At 55.3% G+C, this 21,834-nt stretch overlaps 10 protein-coding genes across 10 annotated transcripts; 5 read left to right on the plus strand and 5 right to left on the minus strand.

Annotated features, from left to right (window-relative positions):
• Window positions 1-544: 544 nt before the first annotated feature.
• On the plus strand, window positions 545-2,226 carry L969DRAFT_608417 (uncharacterized protein; the record flags this gene model as incomplete). Its single annotated transcript, XM_014715890.1, has 7 exons — window positions 545-586; window positions 634-800; window positions 849-1,015; window positions 1,068-1,240; window positions 1,291-1,416; window positions 1,464-1,599; window positions 1,650-2,226. The coding sequence occupies 7 exons, from the start codon at window positions 545-547 to the stop codon at window positions 1,832-1,834; spliced, it is 996 nt and encodes a 331-aa protein (XP_014571376.1). The 3' UTR covers window positions 1,835-2,226.
• On the minus strand, window positions 1,913-6,413 carry L969DRAFT_42534 (uncharacterized protein; the record flags this gene model as incomplete). Its single annotated transcript, XM_014715653.1, has 4 exons — window positions 1,913-2,604; window positions 2,653-4,591; window positions 4,642-5,850; window positions 5,907-6,413. The coding sequence occupies 4 exons, from the start codon at window positions 6,411-6,413 to the stop codon at window positions 1,913-1,915; spliced, it is 4,347 nt and encodes a 1,448-aa protein (XP_014571139.1).
• A 179-nt stretch (window positions 6,414-6,592) lies between these two features.
• L969DRAFT_42819 (uncharacterized protein) lies at window positions 6,593-7,288 on the minus strand (the record flags this gene model as incomplete). The annotated part of the gene is made up of 2 exons (XM_014715891.1): window positions 6,593-6,863; window positions 6,918-7,288. The coding sequence occupies 2 exons, from the start codon at window positions 7,286-7,288 to the stop codon at window positions 6,593-6,595; spliced, it is 642 nt and encodes a 213-aa protein (XP_014571377.1).
• Window positions 7,289-7,435: 147 nt separating this feature from the next.
• On the plus strand, window positions 7,436-8,536 carry L969DRAFT_92227 (uncharacterized protein; the record flags this gene model as incomplete). Its single annotated transcript, XM_014715892.1, has 1 exon — window positions 7,436-8,536. One exon carries the CDS (start codon window positions 7,436-7,438, stop codon window positions 8,534-8,536), a length of 1,101 nt encoding a protein of 366 aa, XP_014571378.1.
• A 27-nt stretch (window positions 8,537-8,563) lies between these two features.
• Window positions 8,564-9,685, minus strand: L969DRAFT_101239 (uncharacterized protein; the record flags this gene model as incomplete). Its single annotated transcript, XM_014715894.1, has 4 exons — window positions 9,549-9,685; window positions 9,035-9,497; window positions 8,666-8,985; window positions 8,564-8,618 (listed from the first exon to the last, which is right to left on the minus strand). Exons 1-4 carry the CDS (start codon window positions 9,596-9,598, stop codon window positions 8,564-8,566), a joined length of 888 nt encoding a protein of 295 aa, XP_014571380.1. The 5' UTR covers window positions 9,599-9,685.
• A 59-nt stretch (window positions 9,686-9,744) lies between these two features.
• Window positions 9,745-13,481, plus strand: L969DRAFT_57704 (uncharacterized protein). The gene is made up of 8 exons (XM_014715895.1): window positions 9,745-9,763; window positions 9,816-10,216; window positions 10,267-10,567; window positions 10,624-10,795; window positions 10,845-11,961; window positions 12,018-12,345; window positions 12,395-12,859; window positions 12,910-13,481. Exons 1-8 carry the CDS (start codon window positions 9,761-9,763, stop codon window positions 13,030-13,032), a joined length of 2,910 nt encoding a protein of 969 aa, XP_014571381.1. The 5' UTR covers window positions 9,745-9,760; the 3' UTR covers window positions 13,033-13,481.
• Window positions 13,103-14,135, minus strand: L969DRAFT_70206 (uncharacterized protein; the record flags this gene model as incomplete). The annotated part of the gene is made up of 3 exons (XM_014715896.1): window positions 13,103-13,346; window positions 13,394-13,764; window positions 13,818-14,135. The coding sequence occupies 3 exons, from the start codon at window positions 14,133-14,135 to the stop codon at window positions 13,103-13,105; spliced, it is 933 nt and encodes a 310-aa protein (XP_014571382.1).
• A 142-nt stretch (window positions 14,136-14,277) lies between these two features.
• Window positions 14,278-15,944, plus strand: L969DRAFT_15007 (uncharacterized protein; the record flags this gene model as incomplete). The annotated part of the gene is made up of 2 exons (XM_014714933.1): window positions 14,278-14,395; window positions 14,446-15,944. 2 exons carry the CDS (start codon window positions 14,278-14,280, stop codon window positions 15,942-15,944), a joined length of 1,617 nt encoding a protein of 538 aa, XP_014570419.1.
• A 28-nt stretch (window positions 15,945-15,972) lies between these two features.
• L969DRAFT_92232 (uncharacterized protein) lies at window positions 15,973-20,191 on the minus strand (the record flags this gene model as incomplete). The annotated part of the gene is made up of 12 exons (XM_014715897.1): window positions 15,973-16,133; window positions 16,184-16,727; window positions 16,776-16,901; window positions 16,955-17,269; window positions 17,319-17,487; window positions 17,652-17,864; window positions 17,916-18,573; window positions 18,630-18,973; window positions 19,027-19,205; window positions 19,261-19,747; window positions 19,801-19,993; window positions 20,131-20,191. The coding sequence occupies 12 exons, from the start codon at window positions 20,189-20,191 to the stop codon at window positions 15,973-15,975; spliced, it is 3,450 nt and encodes a 1,149-aa protein (XP_014571383.1).
• Window positions 20,192-20,300: 109 nt separating this feature from the next.
• Window positions 20,301-21,820, plus strand: L969DRAFT_70208 (uncharacterized protein; the record flags this gene model as incomplete). The annotated part of the gene is made up of 6 exons (XM_014715898.1): window positions 20,301-20,585; window positions 20,711-20,841; window positions 20,909-21,080; window positions 21,138-21,445; window positions 21,494-21,554; window positions 21,608-21,820. 6 exons carry the CDS (start codon window positions 20,301-20,303, stop codon window positions 21,818-21,820), a joined length of 1,170 nt encoding a protein of 389 aa, XP_014571384.1.
• Between the last annotated feature and the right edge of the window lie 14 nt (window positions 21,821-21,834).

A 21,834-nucleotide genomic window follows, 5' to 3' on the forward strand; every position in this document is an offset into this window, starting at 1 on the left:
TGATCCGCGCGTTTCTTGAGATTCGGTCGAGAGAGGACTGCTCGAGGAAGTTGAGCTTGCTGTTCATGGCGCTCGCTAGTCCCACGCGTCGAGGCCGAGAAAGCTCTTTGAGCGCTGTCTGCCCGAGGACGACGATCGAAGCATATGAGATTATCCCGCGTGCTGCATCGAGATGTGCGTGTGTTTGTGCACAGGCATCGCCCCCTTGGGCGAGGTGTGTTAATGCAGATACGCAGAGCCTGTTGCGTGGATACTAGGGGAGATTGTCCTTTGACGTGCACGAAGTAGCGGCGGCGGTCTGGAGAGCTCCTTCCTGTCGCAGGGCCCGAGGCGTACTGCGGCAGGGGCAGGCTGACAGCTGGCTAGCCATGATTGACACATCATGCATTGCATTGCGCTCGGTCTTAGCTCCCGACTGCTCCATACGTTTGCTGCTGCACGTTTTATTAGTCGCGTCACTGCTCGAGACTCAAATTGAAGCTTGAAGCTCCGAAGCCCCAAATTGACCCCGACAAGCTTGCTATTGCAGCCAGCGTCGTCTGACATGGTCGCCGCTGATCGGATACATGACCTCTTATGTATCATCGTGTGCTATCTAGCGGCTGGTACCGCCCTTTGCTGACAGATGCGCAGATCGACACCAACGTCTTGGCTTGGCACGAATCCGCACAGTCGTCCGAGTCTGGCGATAGGCTGTCACTCTCAGAAGCACTAGAGACTCTCCTCGTCTTTCTCAATGCACACCTCGCTCTGCGCGATCAGAACGAGCTCCTCGTCTACGGCGCAGGTCCAGGCCATAGGTAGGGCACACTCGACGAGCGTCGGCGCAGTGCTCAAGATTGGTGCAGCGAGATGATCTACTCTTCGTTCGATGATCAAGGAGAGTCTAGCGCAGATCACGCAAGCGAGACCAATGAGAGATACGCGAGTACCTTCCCCCGCTTCAGGCAGGTCGACACCCAAGTCAGCAAGGCCGTAGGTCAGATGATGCGCGAGCTCGAGCCAGATACAGACGGTCCGCGTGGTCTGTAGAGCTGACACGCAAGGAAGCTGACATTAGGATGCAGCTCCACCGGCCATCGTGAGCGCGCTCGCAAGAACGCTTTGTCACATCAATCGCATCTCGAGAGAGGAGACGAAGCATACCATCAAGCCGCGCGTTCTTCTCCTCAGCGTCAGCCACGACTCGTCGAGCCAGTATATTCCTCTCATGAACTGTATCTTCTCGGCTCAAAAAGCAGTGAGTCAGACAAGCGTGAGATGGCTCCCGTGACGGATGTGTTTCCATAGAATGTGCCGATAGACGTTTGCAAGATCTACGGCGATGATGCTGTCTTTCTACAACAAGCCGCCTACCTGTCTAGCGGGATATACTACAAGCTAGAGAAGCGTGCGGGACTACTGCAGTATCTCATGGTGGGCACGTCGCATATCTGCCCTTGCTCCTCCTTATGCTCGCGCAGATGACTTTTCTGCCGGGCGTGACCTCACGCAAGCTGCTCAATCTGCCGAGCCAAGACGCTGTAGACCTACGAGCTGCCTGCTTCTGTCACCAAAGGATTGTCGATATTGGCTTTGTTTGCTCGGTCTGCCTGAGCAGTACGTCCTCTTCTCAGATCCTTTTGTGCATACTGACATCCCGGCACCAGTCTTCTGCACGCCAAGACCGTCTTGCTTGACGTGTCGGACCAAGTTTCCACTGAGCACACTCAAGAGATTAGGATTCGGACCTGCAAAAGGCAATGCACCGCTCAAGCGTAAGCGACCAGATGGTGCAAACGGCACTACAAGTCCCGCAACGCCAGCACCCAACACGCCCACTGTAGCGATATGACACAGACTGATGGACATGCAGTACAACAACACTTGTCGTACAACAGCGCATTTTGCAATATCTACTTCTTTGTGCCGATCACGAGTACGGCGAAGAGGGTGCCTCCTCGAGCGTATTGAGACTAGGGTGTGCAGTCTCGACATTGAAAGGTCGAGTAAGCCTATTGGTACGGCCCCTGCCAGTGAGGCCGGTGAAGCTACTCTTGGGCCGAGCAGAAGGTCGACTGATGCGTTGACTGACCTGCTGCTGCTGTTGCGTTTTGACAAAGTTGATTGTCTCGAATTGACGGGCGAGAAATTCTGCCACGCCGGGCTGAGTCCGCATACGAAGTATGCGTAATAGCATGTCCGCGTTGTCTTCTGCGTCGTGATCCTTACGCTTCTCTTGCTTCCTCTGCCTGATCGTACCTAGATTACGCTGCTGAAGGACCGATTTGGAGCGAGTCAAACCTCTGGCTAGACTGGGTTGAGCAAGACGCTGGTTGACTGCACGATTGCATTGCTCCATGAGCGTGTCGGTGTCTTGTTCGTAGTACATCGGAAGGCTGATAATGTGCTGATACCGCGCATTGTGCAAGTCCTCGAGCGGGACGCCTTCACCTTCGCCATACAAGAAGTTGGCGAGACCTTTCAGCCATTTGACGACAATGTAGACCTCTTTGTCAGACAGCTGCTTCATCTCGGAGAGCTGGTCTGACAAGGGCGGCACGAGCAGACTTTCGATAATGTTGAGGATCTCCTTCCACAGCTTCACCATGACGAGATGACAAGCTGCTCGTGTCAATCAGCTACATTTCTCTATGGTGGACCAAAGCGCACCTGTGTCGCTGAGATTTTCCTTGAGAACAGCGAGGCTCTCGTCAAAGTATTCGAAGAGCGGCTCAATGACGTCTTCGATCTCCTTGTCTGTCAGAACTGCAGGACGCTTGCGACCAGCTTGTGACTGCGACAGATCATTTTGAGCAGCCGCAGCTCGCTCAATCTCGACGGGCGGGATCTCCGAAAGCTTGGCCTGGCCATTGGACTTGAAGAAGGCAGTAACCTTGTCGAGCTTGATGTTTTCCAGCTTGATATTTTCCGGCAGCTTGATCTGATCCAGCTTGAGGTCCGAGAAATTGTAGCCTTTCCTTACTAATGTCCTGAGACCTTGACGAGAGAGCAACTGCCTAATGAAAGGCGACATCTTGTCGACGATGATGCGCACCATATCGTTCTCTGCACGCTTGAGTGAACGGAACGCGCGGCCAAAGTAGAAGCGTATGTCGTCTTTTTCGCCCTCCATGTTGACACGCAGGAGTGCGCGGCCATGAGTGTCAAGCGGTAGCCAGAGATCGTGGGCAAGGAAGTCGCCAAATTTGTCTGGATCGAGGTGGAGATAAGCGCGACCTATCTGGTCGTGGTCATCAACAAGAGCTCTATCGTAGACGGTAGCGGCCACCCAGAGATCGCCTTCGATCGATAGATCGACAGTTTCGCCCCAGCGAGGATTGGCAGTATCGTAGAGCGTACGTGTCTTGGCCAGCCTATTGCCGTGCCGATCGCTCAGACAGAGAAAGGGGTTGATTTTGGCGGCTTCGTTGACGGCGACCAGACCTTCGGCAAGGACGACTTTGACCGAGAATAAGTAGGAAGTGTGAGCAGGTCTTACGACTTGTGTCGGCTGTGTTCGCTCCAGTAAGCTGACCAATCGATCTGCATCTAGTGTCGTGTAGAGCGTGTCCAGCAGTCCTCGTGCAGCTTCGATATTGTTCAGTATGACGCAGGATCGAGGCTGGAAGTGGAAGGGTACTGCTCGCTTGTCTCCTTGCAGGTGCTCTCTGGCTTTAATGAGCCAAGCAGCGGTCGAAGCGTGGTTCTCAGACGGCGTCGTCAGGCTTTCTTCCGGGAAGAGATCCTCCATGAAGAGTTCTTCGAGTTTGTTGCAGTATTGTTCGACAGCTTTGGAGATGGTCTGGGTTAGCCGCGTTAGGAATAAGGCATACTCCTCTTCTACTGGCCACTTGAGCCGGACGAGATAGTCCGCCGCAGACTTGCAAGACTCGATGAGATCGACAACCGAGGAGCTACGACGATCTTCACCGACAGCGGTGAAGAGGTCGACACTGATGGCCGATTGTACCCAGCTGATCGTCTTTCGATCCGTCTTTTCGAGCCATCGTCGGACAAAAGGCGCAAAGCAGCCCGCAAAGTCAATTTCGAGCTGTGTGGAAGGATTGAAGGCACGGTGCATCTGCCGTAGCTCGAGGCAACCATCGTACAGCGCACGTAACTCGCTGTCATATCGATCTGCATCCTCTTGCGAGGCGTCTGGCAACTCTGATAGCGCACTAGCATACTGATGTAACGTTGCGCCAAAAGAGGTCGCGAGCGTATCGATATAAGTAGCTGCTACATCTGTGCTACCTAGCAGGGCAGACGGAAAGCGTTTGTCGACTATCGCAGCCGACGATCTGACCCAATCGAAAAGCCGTAGAAAGACCTCGACAAGCGTAGCGTTCTGCAACCGAGGCATCTGAGCGCGTTGATCTTCGTACGTACGTGCGGCTATGTCCCGCACTGCCTCCTCAAATTCGGGCAGCCGAATATCGAGATCGTCAACGCCTTCTGCGAACGCCGGCAAGACAGTAATGCCAGCGAGCAATTCGACAGTCTGAATGACATCAAGATCCGTACTTGCTTCCGGTAGCCTCAGACTGTCACAAAGCCTCCGTAGTATAGTGTCGAAAAGCTCGGACAGCACGTGGGCCAGCGACAGACTCTGTGTGCTCCGAGATGAGCGTACGCTAGCTGCGACGAGGCAAGACTGACATCTGCTTTGGCCCACCGGCTCTGTGGCCACTCTGCTGTGATCGCGTCTACCTGAGATACCGCCTCGCCTACACACTGGATGAGTGGAATCTCGAAAGAAGCGAAACGTCGGCAGATCTCGTCCAGGAAAGCGACGGCACAGTGGGATGACATGATTCTCCACCATATGGCCGACTCCTCCAACAGATCTTGACTGTCCTTGGACAGTATGCGCAGGGAGATTTGATCATCGGGTGAGAGATCGTGCGTTGCTTCGATGTCGTGATTCAGACAAGTCTCAAGAAGGTGCTGGTAGTGGAACTCAGTATCGGTGGGAATGAACGTATAGGAGTGCGTCGCTTCCTCTCGGAGGTCGCCTGCCGAGATGCGATGTGTCTTTCTCGCTTCTTCGGCGTCTTGTTCGCTCTCTTTGCCAAGATGGGTGAGCGAAAGCCGACCGGAGAGAGAGGAAGTACGTCCGGCGAGTGTCGGTCGCTTGACCGTCTGGGGGCTAGAGGGAGCGACCTGCATCGATTCTAGGAGGGTACTCAGTTCATCGAGTTCCTTCCGCCGCCAGTGTTCGAACGCATCCGGATCTTGAAAGTCTTCCTCGCAGTAGGGAAAGTGAGCACCTAGATGGACCTGCGCAATGACCGCTCTGAGGTCTTTGCAGATGGATTCTTGCGTGATGACGGGTCTGAGCATATCGACGTCTTGCCGCAGCTTGTCCGGCGGTATGCGGAACAAGCGACCGACTTGCCTGACGAGCCGTTGTTGATGCAGGTCTTCTGAGCCTGTCGAAGAGAGTTGCTGGCTCAGGCTGGAAGAGGGCGAGGGTGCGCGAGTAGAAGTGGGCGAACTCGTGCTGCCGGATTGGCGAGAGGCAGAAACGGTAAGGTGGCCCGATCCGTCGACTGAGACGCGCGTGGCGGGAGCAGGTTTGGGTACCATCTTTGAGACGTAGGTCTCCATTCTAGCGAGCAGTTCGGTTGATGAGGACTTGATCGTCTTGAGCACGTCTTGGATGATCCTGACAAAGGTAGCCGTTTGTATCATGAGTTGGTCTTTCCATTCGTCTCCACCTCCCTCACGAGTTGCTTGTTTGCGCAGTACGCCTTGAGCAGTAGTGACGAATTGGAGGATGATCTCTTCGACCTTTCTGTTCTCTTTGAGTGTCTTCTGAAAGGCTGGCCGTCCGTAAGGTCCAAAGAAAGCGCCGACGGTCGCGCGCTGCTCCCCTTTGCTCAGCGCAAGCACAAGCAAGCAAGAACAGGACCAAGACTGACGAGTGACAGGTCGGTATAGGTTCTATCTTGACCCTTTGCGATAGCTTCTATCTTCTTCTCGAGCGCTTTGATGAGTTCCTTTGGAAACTGGACAGGACGAGCTTGCGAGGCCGAGAGAGCAGATTTGGAGGAGCCAAAGATGTCTCCCAGGCTGGCGAATGTGTTGGCCCAGCTCGGGTTCCCCTCAATGACGCTCGACCTCGACTTGTTGAGATCTGTCCGTGAGCCCGTACTGTGCGGTCTTGCCGACTTGAGCGGTTTCTCAGCCGAGAGACCGGGACGGGCATTGAGGGCAGCGATAGCGGCTGCATCGTCACGCTGCTTGGCCAGATCTGCAGCGGCCTGCAGGACGTGGACGAGGCAAGCGATCTTGAGTGCCCATTCGTACGTTGACTCTGTGCCCACTTCGACGGATCGCCTGGGCGATTCGGACGGTCCGACGGTGAGGAAATCGCTGGCGGGCTGCTGGTGATGATAGTGCACTGCCTGAGCCTGGAAGCCGCTCATCTCGTCCACACTGAACGGCATCCTCGCATCCTCCTCACCTTTGAGCTTTCAATGCGTCAAGGCGCGCGCGTGTCACGTCACAACAGGCAAAGCTCTTGGCTCATGGCTCGCTCATCCTGACAGAGGGTCACTGAAAGCGAGCGGTGCAATGCAACAACAGAACGAACAAAGGAGGGCACTCATGCGATCGAGATGGGCTGCCAGTTGGCTCCTTCGATGAGCTTCTTCTTGGCCTCAATAGACAGGACTCCGTTGGCGTACGTAGCCGTCACAGATTTCGTATCGACGGGCTCGGGCAGACGGATGGAGCGTCTGAAGGAGCCAAAGATACGTTCGGAGAAAGCAGGCTCGTCTCTCGTGATGACCTGGCTTTCGCTCTCCTTGCTGACTGCCTCTGTCTGCTCGCTAGATCCATGAGACTTGGTCGCGTAGGATCGCTCGACTTTGCCACTACATTCTGCCCATCAGCGCTGTGGAGAATGAGATCTCAGAGAGTCGACCTACCTGAGCGATAATACCTGCCCATTCTCGCCAAAGCTGACCTCGAGGTCCTCCTTCTTCGCGCCAGGGATCTCGACCTCGATCATGTAGCCGTCTTTCTGCTCGTGAACATCGACAGCGGGCTGGATCATCTTGTGTTGCAAGCCCCTCGACAGCGGTCCCTCGAACAGGCTCGGCAATACGCTAGACCGTGTGAAGAAGGGATCCTCTAGCATCCTGAGAGCGGTCCGTAGCTCGGGAAATACTCGAGAGAGCGACATGTCGAATAGATCGTCAATATCTCGATAGATGCGATGTCTCGGTGTCTCTTCGCTTGCGATGTGACTCACAGGAACCTCCTCGCTCGCTTCTGTCCTTCGGCGAAAGAAGGGCATTCGACCCGGCTTATATCCTCTGATGATCTTCGGCGAGGGATGGTTCGCGAATTTTCGAGAAGTCGGACGGACGCGCCAGCGCCAATTAAATTGGGCGGCAAAATCGCTGCTACGCTGATCGACCACAGTGCCCGGCTCAAGATGACAATGAAGACGCCAATATCACTGCAAGCACTGCTCGGCAGGCATGTCAGCCAAGCTAGTCAGACCTCTTGGACAGCACCGGCCCTCCTACGAGCCGCCAAACCCGTTCAGAGAGCTTCGGCGTCATCGCCCCTCGCACGATCGCTGCACACTCGCTTTGCCTCGCCCGCTGCCTGCCCGAAGCAAAGTCCAGTGAGGGGTGCTCGTTCGCTACACACTAGCTATCGATCGCCCAGTGAGGTCCTCAAGCGGATCACCCGTCAAGGCAGCAGACGATCTTACCAGGGTGCAGCGGCGAGTCTGCCGGGACTGAACCAGCAGCAGAAGTATACTCAGTATGGCATCACGGCAGGTGTCATCGTCGCCGGTGCCACCGCTCTGCAGATGTTCATGAACAGAGAGCAGAGGGACAGTCTCAGTCCGGTAGAGGCCAAGCATCTCAATGCCACGTTCCAATACCTCGGAGCAGGCTTGGCCGTCGTCGTCGCCACAGCTGTAGGCTTGCACAAGTCAGGCACGACATATAGGCTCATGGCCCTCAACCCGCTCGTCTTCGCCGGTGTCTCGCTCGTTGGCTCGATCGGATCGATGATGCTCATCCATCGTATTCCCGCCGAGGAGACAGGCAAGAAGCACCTCGCTTGGCTAGCCTTCAACGGCTTCCAGGCCATGACCCTCGCTCCTCTTGCATTCCTCCAGCCTGCCATCCTCTTCAAGGCTGGACTCTACACTGCTGGCGTCATCGGCTCGCTATCCTACGTCGGTGCAACGGCCAAGAACGACACCTACCTGATGATGGGCGGTCCCCTTCTGGCCGGTCTCACCGTCGTCGCTCTCTCCAGCTTGGCGCCCCTCGTCTTGCCCGCCACAGCCATCAGAACAGTCTCGATTGCACAGAATATCTCCCTCTACGGCGGCCTGGCAGTCTTTGGCGGCATGACTCTCTACGATGTTCAGAAGATTCTGGCGCATGGTCGCATGGCAGCAGCAGGTCAGATCCAAGCCGATCCCATGGCCGACTCGATCGGTATCCAGCTCGACACGATCAATATCTTCATTCGGATTGTTCAGCTGCTCATGATGCAGCAGAACAGACGCAAGTGAGATCGTATCGTTGCATTGCAGACCACTCTACTTCTGTTGTCTTTCCCATGCATGCACTCTCCATAGTGACCGAGCAGTCAAGCTGGTGTGTCGTCGTCGAGAATAGCCTTGAACCGCAATCGGACGTACATGACAGTCCATTCGCCAGTCTCTGGATCCTGGCAATCTGGCCGTAAGGCCTCGCAGATCTCTTGTACGACTTGCTCGCGATCATCGTCGGAAGCGAGATGAGCCAACTGACCTGGCGCAAAAAGCTTGATCCAAGCAGCCAAACCCTCTGGCAAGGGCGTTATCCGGGGTACGTGCTCGATCGAGACGACTCGGAAATTCTCGGACTCGAGCAGGCGTTTGTATGATGTGGGCGAAGGGAAGAACCATGGGTCTGCAGCATTACCGTCAATGCCGCGCCGATTGAGCGCATTGACAAGCGCAGACCGCACGCCGATCATCTGTGCTCTCCTTCAGTGATGATCCTTCGGTGGGACCAAGAATGCGTACATTGAGGAAACCGCCCATTTCGCCTACGAATGTCTTTATACGTCTTTGGCGCGTGCGCCTTGCCATACTGGCAGGTATAGACATGTTCAGCAACGCTCTGACGCCTTTGATGACAGCCAGAGGATCGCGCTTCATCCAATGCAACGCAGCATTAGTAAAGACTGTATCGAATCCGCCATATTGTTCAATCTCTTTGCTTAGGTCGCGCACGAGCTCGTGTCCGTCAGCCACATAAAACCTCACATCCGCAGCAGATCCGCCTGTAGTGCGCCCGAGTGATATTGCTTTGGCAATCATATCGGGCGAGTAATCACTGCCCACAATGCTCACGCCCTCGCATCCTTTCGTCAAATCGGGCGAGATGGTAAGCTCGCCTGTTCCGCAGCCGAGGTCGAGAATCCGATCACCCGGACTGACATCGAGAAGAGCGAGGACGGGCGCAGTAGCTTGTGACGAGTACACGCTGTATGCGGGCGGCATTCAGCATGTGCATAGCATTCATGTAGTGACCTACAAATTCGCCACTCTTCGATAGTCTTGCGCTTTCCATGCCTTGGCATCCATCTTTCGGGGCTAGTGTGGGCGCAGAGATAGAATAGATGGACTTGGGGATCAATCGTGACTCGAGCAGGAGTGGGTGCTGACATGCTCTCGGGCCCCACCTAATTAACGCGTCCACTTCAAACGCGACGCGACCCTCGCCTTTGCATCTGAGCAGCGACGGAAATGGTCGGTACAGAGGCTCATAGGGTCACATACAGAGCTGATGGCATCCCAGCAGAGCGCACCATCCTCGTCACCAGTGGCTAACAAGCGCCGACTGGGCCGCAATGACGAGCCTTCTTCGCCTGCGGGCCCAGCTCCTATCGGCTCTTCTGGCCGTCAGGGCAGCGAACCGCCTGCCCTTAGTCCTCTCGGCGCTCCTTCTGGTGACCGAGCAGGCTCGACGCTCTATCCAGGTGGTTTGGCGCCCAGGCCTATGCTCGACAGGAGGTCTTCTGGCTCTGGCCTCGGCCCTTCTAGTCTGCCCCCCTCCAGCCTGCCGCCCTCGAGTCCGCCTGCTCCGTTCAGTGAGCTCGGCGGGCCGGAAGAGGATGACTCCGAAGTTGACGAGCGCGAGAGAATCCGCGATGCTGACTCGGAAGGCGAGGGTGAAGACCTTTTCGGGGACAACATGATCGAGTGCGTCTCTCTTTGCGTCTTGCTGACGGGCTCACCCCGAATACTCGCAGGGATTATGGTGCCAACGAGAGGTTGGACCGATATGACGACGCTGGTCTGAACGACAGCGAGGAGTTCGAGGCCATGGACGCCGCAACGCGTTTCGCTGCCGAGCGAAGAATGGACAGACGCGACCGTAGAGAGGCTGGCCTACCCGGCGCTCCAAGCCGTCGACGCAATCGTGCTCCTGCCTTTTTGCGCTCAGATAGCGAGGACTCGGGCGCAGAAGCGGAAGCGCAGCTGCTCGGTCGTCGTCGTCGTCGTCGCCAGTATGATGAAGTTCAGGACGATAACGACAATGTCTACGAAGAGGCGTGTCTTGAGCGATTAGGCATACATAAAGTGCTGATAGAGTCATGGTCTCGCAGGAGCTTCCTCTCGAGCAACTCAGTGACATCAAGGCCAACAGTCTCAAGGAATGGATCGATACGGATGCCGTCAAGCGCACGATCATGCGCGAATTCAGACAGTTCCTCATGTCCTTCACCGACGAGTCTGGCACCAGCACATACGGCGAGCGCATCAAAAGTCTCGGCGAACGTGAGTTCAACGTCTCGTCAAGTCGCGCTGCGCTAATGACTTGGGGCAGAAAATCTCGAAAGCCTTGAAGTGTCATTCTCACATCTTTCGGATTCCAAGGCCATCCTTGCATACTTCCTGACCAACTGCCCATCGGCTATGCTGTCGCTCTTCGATACTGTCGCACTCGAAGTGATTCTGATCTACTATCCAGAGTACGAGCGCATTCATCCCGAAGTTCATGTCAGAATCACCGAGCTACCCGGCTACACTTCGCTCAGAGATCTACGTCAAGGCCATCTCGATGGCCTCGTGCGCGTTTCCGGCGTTGTCACTCGTCGAGGGGGCATCATGCCTCAGCTAAAGTATGTCAAATTTGATTGCGGCAAATGTGGCGACGTCCTTGGGCCCTTCTTTCAAGATGCAACGAGCGAAGTCAGGATCAGCTTTTGCAGCTCGTGCGGTGCAAAAGGTCCCTTCACCGTCAATTCAGAGCAGACGGTCTACCGCAATTACCAAAAGATGACGCTGCAAGAGTCGCCTGGCTCCGTGCCTGCAGGCAGATTGCCTCGACATCGCGAAGTCATCCTCTTGTGGGACTTGATCGACTCTGCAAAGCCCGGAGAGGAGATCGAGGTCACCGGCATCTATCGCAATAACTTTGACATCTCGCTCAATATCAAGAATGGCTTCCCAGTCTTCTCGACGGTGCTCGAAGCGAACTACATCAACAAGAAGGAAGATCTTTTCGCTGCCTTCAGATTGACAGAAGAGGACGAGAAGCAGATCCGCACATTGTCGCGAGACGAGCGCATTCGCAAACGGATCATCAAGTCGATCGCGCCTTCCATCTACGGCCACGAAGATATCAAGACTGCAGTCGCGCTTTCACTCTTTGGCGGCGTGCCCAAGAATATCAACAACAAACATCGCATCCGTGGTGATATCAACGTCCTCTTGCTTGGCGATCCCGGAACGGCCAAATCTCAGGTCTTGCGATATGTCGCCAACACGGCCCATCGCGCCGTTACTGCGACCGGTCAGGGTGCAAGCGCAGTCGGTCTCACGGCGAGCGTTCGCAAGGATCCCATCACGCGCGAATGGACACTCGAGGGCGGCGCGCTCGTCTTGGCTGATAAGGGCGTTTGTCTCATCGACGAATTTGACAAGATGAACGAGCAAGATCGGTTAGTTGCGATATGTTGATTTGCTAAATACGCTGATGAGTCCGACTCGCTCACAGAGTGTCTATACATGAAGTCATGGAGCAGCAAACAATCTCGATATCCAAAGCGGGCATTGTGACTACGCTACAAGCCAGGTGCTCGATCATTGCGGCTGCCAATCCCATCAGAGGGCGATACAATCCAACGATTCCGTTCAGCCAAAACGTCGAGTTGACCGAACCGATCTTGTCCCGATTTGATGTCCTCTGCGTCGTCAAAGATACTGTCGACCCTGTCATCGACGAGATGCTCGCCAAGTTTGTAGTTGGCAGTCATCTGAGATCGCACCCAGACTTTGACGCCGAAGTGGACGAGGTGAAGGTGGCGACATCAATCGATGCAGAGGTAAGGCTGTCATTTCTGCTTTCTCATATAAGCTGACGAGTTGGAGCAGATTCTGCCACAAGACGTGCTCAAGAAGTACATCCAGTATGCTCGCGAGCGATGTCAGCCCAAGCTAGGTCAGATGGACCAAGACAAGCTTGCGAGACTCTATTCGGAGCTTCGTCGCGAATCCATCGCAACTGGCTCGTTCCCTATCACGGTCAGACATCTCGAAAGCACCATCAGAATGGCCGAAGCGTCTGCCAAAATGCGATTGTCGGAATACGTTCGCAGTGACGATATCGATCTGGCCATTCAAGTGACCGTTGGCAGCTTCGTTGGCGCAAACAAGACATCTGTCAAGAAGCAGCTTGACAGAGGCTTTGCGAAGTATCTGCGTCGTGCTGCGGATACCGACGAGCTGCTTTCCTTCACACTTGGTCAAATTACCAAGGACAAAGTTCGCTATCACGTCTACAAGTATGGCGAGCAGCCCAATTCGATTCGCATCAATTTGTCCGAGCTTGCAGATAGGGTGAGTCACCAACAGAACGTGTTCTTTGCACGCACTGACAGCTAAAGCAGGCTAAGGATCTGGAGATATTTGACGTTCAGCCATTCCTGCAGACGAAGCTGTTCCGAAACAACGGCTACCGCTTCGCCAATGACGCCATCACGAAGACGTTTGGCGAGGCAGACGGTCTGTGATCTAGTGATTCCTGCATGTGACATGGTTGTACAGTCTAGAGCCTTGTGTCAATACAACAATCAGTGTCTACTAATGCTTCACTTGCTTCTTCGGTACCGTGAGCCACAACGCCGAGCCCAACAGCTTGATGCCTGCTGCTATACCCAGAGTCGCAGCGCTACCTAGTTGCGCTAATATTGCACGCGAGACCAGCGCGCCGACGAACAAGCTCGCGATTGACAGGAATCGCCCGTCTCTTCCCTCTGTCGCTGCTGCAGCGTTCTTGCGCCATGGCGTCAGCAGAAGCTTGGGATCGTTGACGAATTCCACCCATCTGCCAGCACAGTCAGATCCGGCGATCTCGTGTCAGAGCGTCCGTACATTGTAGTGAGGACGACTGTCGTGTTTGCCACTTGACCGAGCTTCTTGCCGACGGCAGCCTGCAGACCAAGATTGGCAGAAGCGAATGCGAGTCCGCAGAAGCCGCGGAAGGTCGTCCAAGACGGGTCGCCTCGATCGAGCGTGAAGCTGGATTCGTGTGCGACGATGAGGCATATTGATGCGATAAGCAAGAACAGAGCTTGCACGAGCGTGGCCAGGATGAGCCAGGAGCGCTGCTTGGGACCCAGAATTGAGGGATAGCGGTCCGTCACGCGAGCGAGCGCAGCACCGATGAGAAAGCTGATGAGCGATGTGAGAGCTTGTCTGTCGGTCATGAGGAAAGTGCCGTTCTCTTGCGGACCGGGTGAGAACTGCTTGCGTTCTTCAGCATAGCGCGCGCGGTGAGGATACCATGATGACCGACGAGACGAGCGATGGCCAAGCCCATTTGTATGGTGTTGCCCGACTCGAAGCCGGCCCAAATGGAGCAGGCGGTAAAGGTGACTGCGCTCACGAAGCCCGTCTCGAAGCAGTACATCATCACAGGCAGCCAGATTCCCCGCCCGGCCGCATCAACATCCTCTCTGAGCACAGTCCACACGCTGATCTGCGTCTTTGATTGCCGGACAAGCTGATCAGGAGTTTCCGAGGAGCTCTGATCGGTGTAAGCGATTATGTCCTCTGAGGGTGATGAGGGAGCTTGGGCTTTGCTGTCTGGCGATGTCGCATCACTTTCGATCATGACGCCGCCTGCCCAGGTCGGGCTAGCGGCCGTCGAACAGCCACCAAAGTCGTGCGAGCGATTGACGCAATCAGCGTTTCGACGACGCGACAAGCCGAGCTAAGCTCGACAGTCGCGAGCTGGGCGCAGTCTCTGGCGGGGCATGTCGCAGACGATCAGTGCTGCGACACTCAAAGCGGAGATCAAAGCTTGGGAGAAGGCCTTCCGAGCGCAGCATGGCCGCGACGTCGACTCCAGCGATGTCAAGTCAGCCGGCATGTGTGCGTTTCCAGTCGGAGGACTTGGCCTGCGCTGACATTGCCCGACACAGCTGACAAGTACAAGCAATACCACAAGCTACTCAAAGCCTCGAAATTGGCCAAAGCGAGCAAAGGAGCGCCAGGCAAGGGCAAGGCGCGTAGTAGAGAGCGCGGCGAGAGTGCGGATGATGATCCATTCGCTGCACCGAGTCAGTCGTCGCAAGAGTCCAGAAAGGGTCTCATGAGGATCAGAACTCGGCCGGCTGTCGAATCGGATGAAGAAGCCGAGCCCAGCGACCCAACAACGGCGTACAAGACACCCAAAAGAGCGCGTTCGGGCGACTTTGTACCTCATCTCACACCCAGCAAGTCCGCCGAGCGTCAAAACGGCACGGCAGTGCGTACGCTGTCACCATTCAAGCGCTCACAAGCTCAATCGGGTGCCGCGTCACAAGCATACCATATCGTTCGATCACCTTCAAAGCTTCAGACTCTGATCTCTGCCCATTCCTCCCACGCGGCAGATACGCCCAGAACAAGGATGAAGCGCTTCATGGCTGGCGAGCAAGGTCACACGCCCGTCAAAGACACTGCTCGTGGCTCTCGTGCTGCGTCAGTCTTTGCGCCTAGCGAACCTAGCGCATCGCAAGACGATCCGTTTTCCGCGACTCAATTGGCCGAACCTGCCAGTACTGCGCTTGTCGGCCCTTCGCCCGTCAAGGCATCGCAGAACTCCAATTTCAAGCCCCTATTCGATCTCTCACCTGAGAAGCCAGCGGCTCCGGCGAAAGCGGCTAAAAGGCCGTCAGCCAAGCCTATATTCGGGCGAGACGCATTTGCCGCATCGAGCTCGTCGCAGTCCACTTTTGTGGCGCTGTCATATGGAACATCGGACCCGAGTGCAACGGATACCGACGTATCCTCGCAGAACGGCGCAGAAGCGGCTAAGCGCAAGGGGAAAGAGCGATCAAACGATACTCGCGTGGTGAAGAAGAAACGCGTTGACGAGCCAGAACTCGACGCGACACCTTCAGAGGTTGCATTGCAGGACGAGATAGAGCCTGTTCGTGTTGAGTCCTGGCAGCCTTGGCATAGGTTCCGTCAGCAAAGAGGACATGCCGAGAAAGTAGACGGCGACTTCAGCAGCGATGAAGAGAGTATGCCATCGAGAGCACGGGCTATGTCTAACGGCGGGATCGACCATACAGATCGTGAAGTGGAGGTCGATCCCGCTGTTCCTTCTGATCTGGTCGAATTGCTATCATTACGCGCTTCGCCACTGAAAGCGCGCAGACAGAAGCTTATCGCGGAGCGAGACGCAAAGATCTCCAGAATACTACAAGAGCCGAGCATCACGCAGAGGGAACGGCTAGCAAGAGAGCGGTCGGGCTTAGCAGATTTAGCAGATGACACCCAGGCACCCTCTGCGTATCATCACGACGCCAGCGATCCTGACGAGATTCAGCATGACTCGGGCCAAGACGACGACTGGGAGAGTGAGCCTGAGGGCTGGAAAGATCTAGACAGACTTGACGATCTCGACTATGACAAGGATGTGAGCAGCGAATGATGCATCGCAGATGCATTGCCAAACCCATCTACCATCCACTCGAGAGGATGCGCATGCTATCGATCTTCTTGAGCACCTCACTCACCGATCGATCCAGCTCGCCAGCTATTTGGGCTTGCTTCTGCATGGGTAGCAGCGCGAAGGTCTCGCACAGATCGCCGTCGACTGTAGCCTTTTGCGGCACGTAGTCTGTATGCACGCATTAGCGACGGCCAAGAACTATTGAAAGCGGGACTTACATCCTCTGTAGGCGAGGTGATCTCGGCCGACGATGCTCGGATTCTCAGCACGCATGTGCATTTCGAGCGTTGAGCTGAACTCGACATCTTCCTTCGAGATGAAAGGGATAAGCATACCAACAGTCCCGCCTAGGCACGTGTACAGTAGGATTTCGCGTCCACCGGCGACCAGTGAGACCTTCTGAATGCACGTAAGTATGTCGCCGACGTTAAAATGTGTCAGTAGCTGCAAGCGGTGCGGCGCGCCCATGAAGAGCGGTTTCTCGTGCAAGATTCCAGCGCCAGTCTGATCCTCATCGACATCCTCACTGACGAGCTTATCGACCCGGCTGACGAAGACGTTGCCAAATTTGTCGCCTGATGCTACCGTATCATAGTCGACCACGGTGTTACAAGTGATCCAGCGCTGCTGCGTATCGTCGGCAAAGATAAGCAATCGATTGTCTGCTGCTTTGTAGGCGACAAAGTAGACAGAGTCCTGCGCGTCGGACGCATAGATGCGAGACCCCTGTACCTGCAGAGATACAACTGCTGCCGGGAAGGACTGCAACGCAGCGTCAGCAATGCTCGCGAGCGGATGTGGGAGTCTCGCCTTGTTTTCAGACTTGCGGAGCAGTCGCGACTTGCCCATCGTGTAAAGTCGTAATGCACGCCCGACGCCGACGACTGCTCGTCCTTGGAAAGCGGCGATAGATAAGGGCACATCGTCCAGCTCAGTCTGTTGCATGGCTCCGTGTCAGTAGCGGTGATTCTGACTAAAATGAAGCCAACCTTATGTAGCAATTCGAGCGACCGCCCTGCTTCTGTAATTTCGTAGGTACGTATGAAGCCATGCGTACAGGTCCGCGGCGAGACGGTGGTATCCTGTGCAGTACCGACGAGCAAGAACCACTTTCCGGGGCGCTCTGCAAATTGCGCGACTGCGACCGAGAACGCTGCTTCGTTGTTATCGAGATATATTTGAGTCACTGTCGCGTTCTCGGGCTCGGTAGGATCAATGATGGAGATGCAGGACGACCATTGCCCGGCTTCCGCTCGCATGAGTCCGTTGATTTCTGCGGTCCACATTGCTTCGCTGGGTTCCATCTGCAAGATCTGTCAGGCCCGAGAGTAATCCCGAAGCGAGCAGACTTGCCAAGTCTTTTGCCTTTTCCTCTTGCGTGATCGGCGATAGCGTGCGATGGTCGGATTGGATCATGTAGAGCAAAGTGCCGGCGGGATGGAAAGCCGTTCGCCTGGGAGTGAGCGAGAGCGGTATGCTGTCCATCTTGACCTTCGTGCCTATTTTAGGCAGCGTGAAGATCCTGGGAAACGATCAGCAAATGCTCGGAGTACGATCTCAGCGGCAGAAATGCTCTCAGCAGGATCAATTGGAAAATGTTAGGAGTTCTCGGCAAGCCAGTAGCTTTACGACTCCTTGCTGTCATCGTCGAGCAGGAGGGGAAAGAAAGTAAGGCTAATAGCTCACCTTAAAGTGTCGCCTGTAACGCCAATGATGCCTTCGGGACAGACCTCCGCTCTCAGGCCTGTTGCATGGTCGAGCGGATCTGATATCAGCGGGTCGAATTGGAGCAAGCCTTGATGGGTATAGTTGACCCAGGTCCGACTGGAGATTGACAACACGCCGGATGAATCGCCGATCGCCAACCGTCTGAGCTTGACCGGACGAGTGCCAAGGAAGCTGCCAGATGTGTCAGCTCAAGTCTCCTCGTGGTACGAGGAGCCAACCGACCGAGTACGCGTGTCTGTCAGTCTACCGCTCATCGGATCAAGGACTGTTCTGAGCAGGACGCCGTTTTGCAGGCCGATATTGACAAACGTCGTCGGCCGGGTTTTATCAACGCTGCTGTCTAGGATCTCGGCAATGCAGATCGAGCTTGGCAAAGCGGTCAAAGCCTGAATGGAAATGGTCTCGAGACAATTTTGCTCTTGTAGCGAGATAATTCGAACAGTCTGATCCTCGCAGCCAACGCAGAGATAATCTGTCTGCAGTCGATCTTCCGAAAGCTCGCCAATGCTCATGGAGGTAACGCTGACACCGAGCTGCTTCCGGTCGTCGAAGACGGTGATCTCGCCATCGAGCTCGCATCGCAAGTAGATGATATCACCGCTTGTGGTGGCGAGCACGATCTGGCGTTGGTTTGCACAAGCGACAGCAAGGTTGACTCGCTCGGGCGCTAGCGGCCAGACCTCTTTTGAGCCGTCTGCACGTACGCGTAGGAAGCCGGCCGGATGGACCTGCACGATCGAGTCATCGCCGACTTGCTGAACGCACAGCGTCCGTTGGTTCTCGACCAGGCCTGAATTTGACGCTTGCTCTATGCTCTCGCCGATGGTCAAGACTATGGTTGCGGCGGGCGCGGACAGGACGATGTATGAATCATAGGTGTCTGCAAAGCCATGCACTGTCAGCCAGCTCTCGCTAGATCGCGAGCAAATTATGCACCATCACTTTTGAGCTTCGTAGTCCAGAGGCCAGTAGGCTCGAAGCCAAGACCGGAGCTGACCATCTCTTCTACCTCGAGACCATGTCTGAGCATCTTTAGCGAGCTCCTATGCCCTCGTCCACAGGCTGTAATGATCTGCGGCGCATCGGCTCCGAGCACATTGGCCACTTTGGCATCGACGATTGGACAAAGAGAGTCGAGCTCGTCTACCAGAACGAGATTCTCGAGCGGCCTCGGCTTGAAAAAGGTGGCTGGTTCTTCTCGTTCCATGCCGAATGAAGGGTAGTCCGCTGAAGAGACCTCGTCGCCATCATCACCAAGCTTATCGAACTGATACACATTGCTGTCCACAGACTCGTCAGTTGAGCACGCGTGGGTTTCCGTATAGAAACTGACTGATTGCCGAATTCACTGGCAACAAAAAGGAAGCCAGACCGTAAGATACACAAGCTGCTCGCAACGGGCACGGTGTCAAAGTATTTGATCTTGAGCGCCAAGACTTCTTCCTCCTGACGTTCGACGGTGACTTTGTAGAGGTCGCCTTCTTCGCTCTGCACTAGGATGAAGAAGTCACCCTGCGGAAGAGATCAGGCCAAGCTCGAGCGCATGAGGCTGAGATGGTCGACTGACCTTCATACGATGCATCACGCTGGCCGTGATGAGCAGGCCGCGATCTGGATCTAGGAGGGGATGGTCGCGCTTGGGTATCGGAACGCGGTGCTCGGGCACGCCTTGATGCTTGTAGATGATATAGTTCTCAGTGCAGACGAGTACGCCTGAAGGTCCGTCGAAATGTTCAGAGGTGGTCGACTGACCGCCGGGTAGAGCGATCAGCATGTTTGCTCGAACATCGGTAGGATCAGTCCATCGTCGAATGACGTGGTTGAGACCAAGGTCGAGCTCGTAGTAGGTCAGCATCTTTTCGGCTGCTTCGAATGCCGCACCCGTGTCGTCCTGATCTGATTCGCTATAGTCCACCTCGAGAGCTGCAAAGAGCGGGTTCTCAAAGCCGACATCAAGACCAACGATGGAGTGGATGATGGCATGTGCCTTGTTCGCTTCGAGGGGAGAGGATATTGTCAGATTGGCAGCAGCATCGCGGTTCAGAATGTAGACTCTGCGATGAAGCTATGAGCTGAGCTATCAACGAGCATGGCAAGGCAAACGTACAGCTTTGTCTTCTCCATGGCAGCGATCATGACGCTCCTGCCTTTGGGATCCACTGCGAGATACTGTCCAGGTACGACCCGGCGCGAGCCTGATTTGCCGAATGTCTCTTGATGGAGCTTGACGAATGTGTTCGTGGTGGCATCGTAGGAGAGAACGACGATCCTGCCCGAGTCCGAACCAAGCACGATATAATCTGCCAATCCCATTTCATCTTTTAGCTCGTTTGACCAGCTCTGGCCTGGGTTGCTCGCCTTTGCTGCCGCCTGTCAGCTTGAATGGCTGCAGGGATCGTATCGTCCCAAAGGCCTCTGTCGCTAGCAGACTAGTGACCTTGGTCGTCTGTGTGTCGACGGCGAGGAGCTCCAAGCGAGTGCCGCCTCTGACGACGCATATTTGCTGGGCCCGTGTGCCTGCGAATGATCCGACGACGGCGCAGGTGATCGACGATGGCGGAAGGAGTGTCAGATTATACAAATGCATGATGCCCGGACCAGAATAGCATGAGCAAGTGGACACAAGTCGCTGAGTCGCCGGCAGTCTGCCCAACTGCCACGTCTCCCTTTTTTCTTCCGCGCGAACTGTGTGCGCCCGTGCCTGTCCTCGTGAGCCAAACAAAGTCGATCAGCCTCGGATTGAGTCAAGCCAGGTCTCGACAGACAGCCGTCAAGATTCCTCTCGGAATCGGCAAGAAGAAGCGAGGAGAGGTCACCTCTCCTCAGACAGGCAGCAACGGTACAGCCGGTGGCAGTCCCACCAAAATGTCACATCACGGCCTACCCGCCAAGGTCAGTTGACTCCTGCTGAGCACACTGCACGCTGCTCGATGGTCTCCTTCGGCCTCGATGGACTGCAAACCGAGGCAAGAAAAGCAGAGCTGACTGCCATGCCCTCGGGTCTTTGACGCGTACAGGATCCTCTGAGCGGACACCCTGGCCATCTCGACATCACACAGAATCATGTCCTCGGCAAGTTCAAAAAGGAGCTCGAAGCCGATGGCTTCTACACTGCCGAACCCCCCTCGCACGATGATGCGACACTGCTGTCAGTGATGCCTCACCAGAGGGCATACCTCTGTAGATAAGTCAGCTGATGCTTGGTATCCTTGCAGACGCTTCCTCCGCGCACGCAAATTCGATCTGCCCAAGAGCAAGCTGATGTTTGAAGACTCATCCAAGTGGCGAAAGAGCTACAAGGTCGACGAACTCTACCAAAACTTTGACTACAAAGAACGCGCGCAAGTAGACGAATATTACCCCAAATTCTACCACAAGATCGATAGGGTGTGCCCGAGTACTTCTCTGTGGGGCCTTCAGATGCTCATCCGGTCCCAACGACAGGATGGACGACCGATATACATCGAGCAGCTTGGCAAACTAGATGTGGCAAAACTCTACTCGGTCACGACGCCGGAGCGTCAGCTGCAAGCTCTCGTCGTAGAATACGAGAAATTCCTCAGAGAACGATTGCCGATCTGTTCCAACATCAAGGGCGAGCTTGTCGAGACATCGTGCACCATCATGGACCTCAACAACGTTGGCATCTCCCAGTTCTGGAAAGTCAAAAACTTTGTCCAGGAAGCCTCACAGATCTCTCAGTATAACTACCCAGAAACGATGGGCAAGTTCTACATCATCAATGCGCCCTAGTAAGGCTTTGAGCTGTCCTGACGAGAACGTGCTGATGTGTCGGGCAGCCTATTCACGACAGTCTGGTCACTCGTCAAGGGCTGGCTGGACGAGGTGACGGTAGCAAAGGTGAGACCTGGCTTTCCATCCATGTCAAGACTGTATGACTGACATGCGAGCAGATCACAATTCTCGGGGCGAATTACCAAGAGACATTGCTTGCCCAGATTCCGGCAGAGAACTTACCGGATTTCTTGGGCGGCAAGTGTCATTGCTCTCAGGGTTGCAGTCTCAGCGATGCCGGTCCATGGCAAGACGAGAAGCTGCAAAAGGAGGTTCTCCATCCCGATGCCTCTCACCAAACTCACCCAGTGACCAACGGCACTGGCGCATGAGTCTGCAAGCTCGG

The sequence above is a fragment of the Mixia osmundae genome (assembly GCF_000708205.1).
Source record: "Mixia osmundae IAM 14324 unplaced genomic scaffold scaffold_1, whole genome shotgun sequence".
NCBI classification, from domain to species: domain Eukaryota; kingdom Fungi; phylum Basidiomycota; class Mixiomycetes; order Mixiales; family Mixiaceae; genus Mixia; species Mixia osmundae.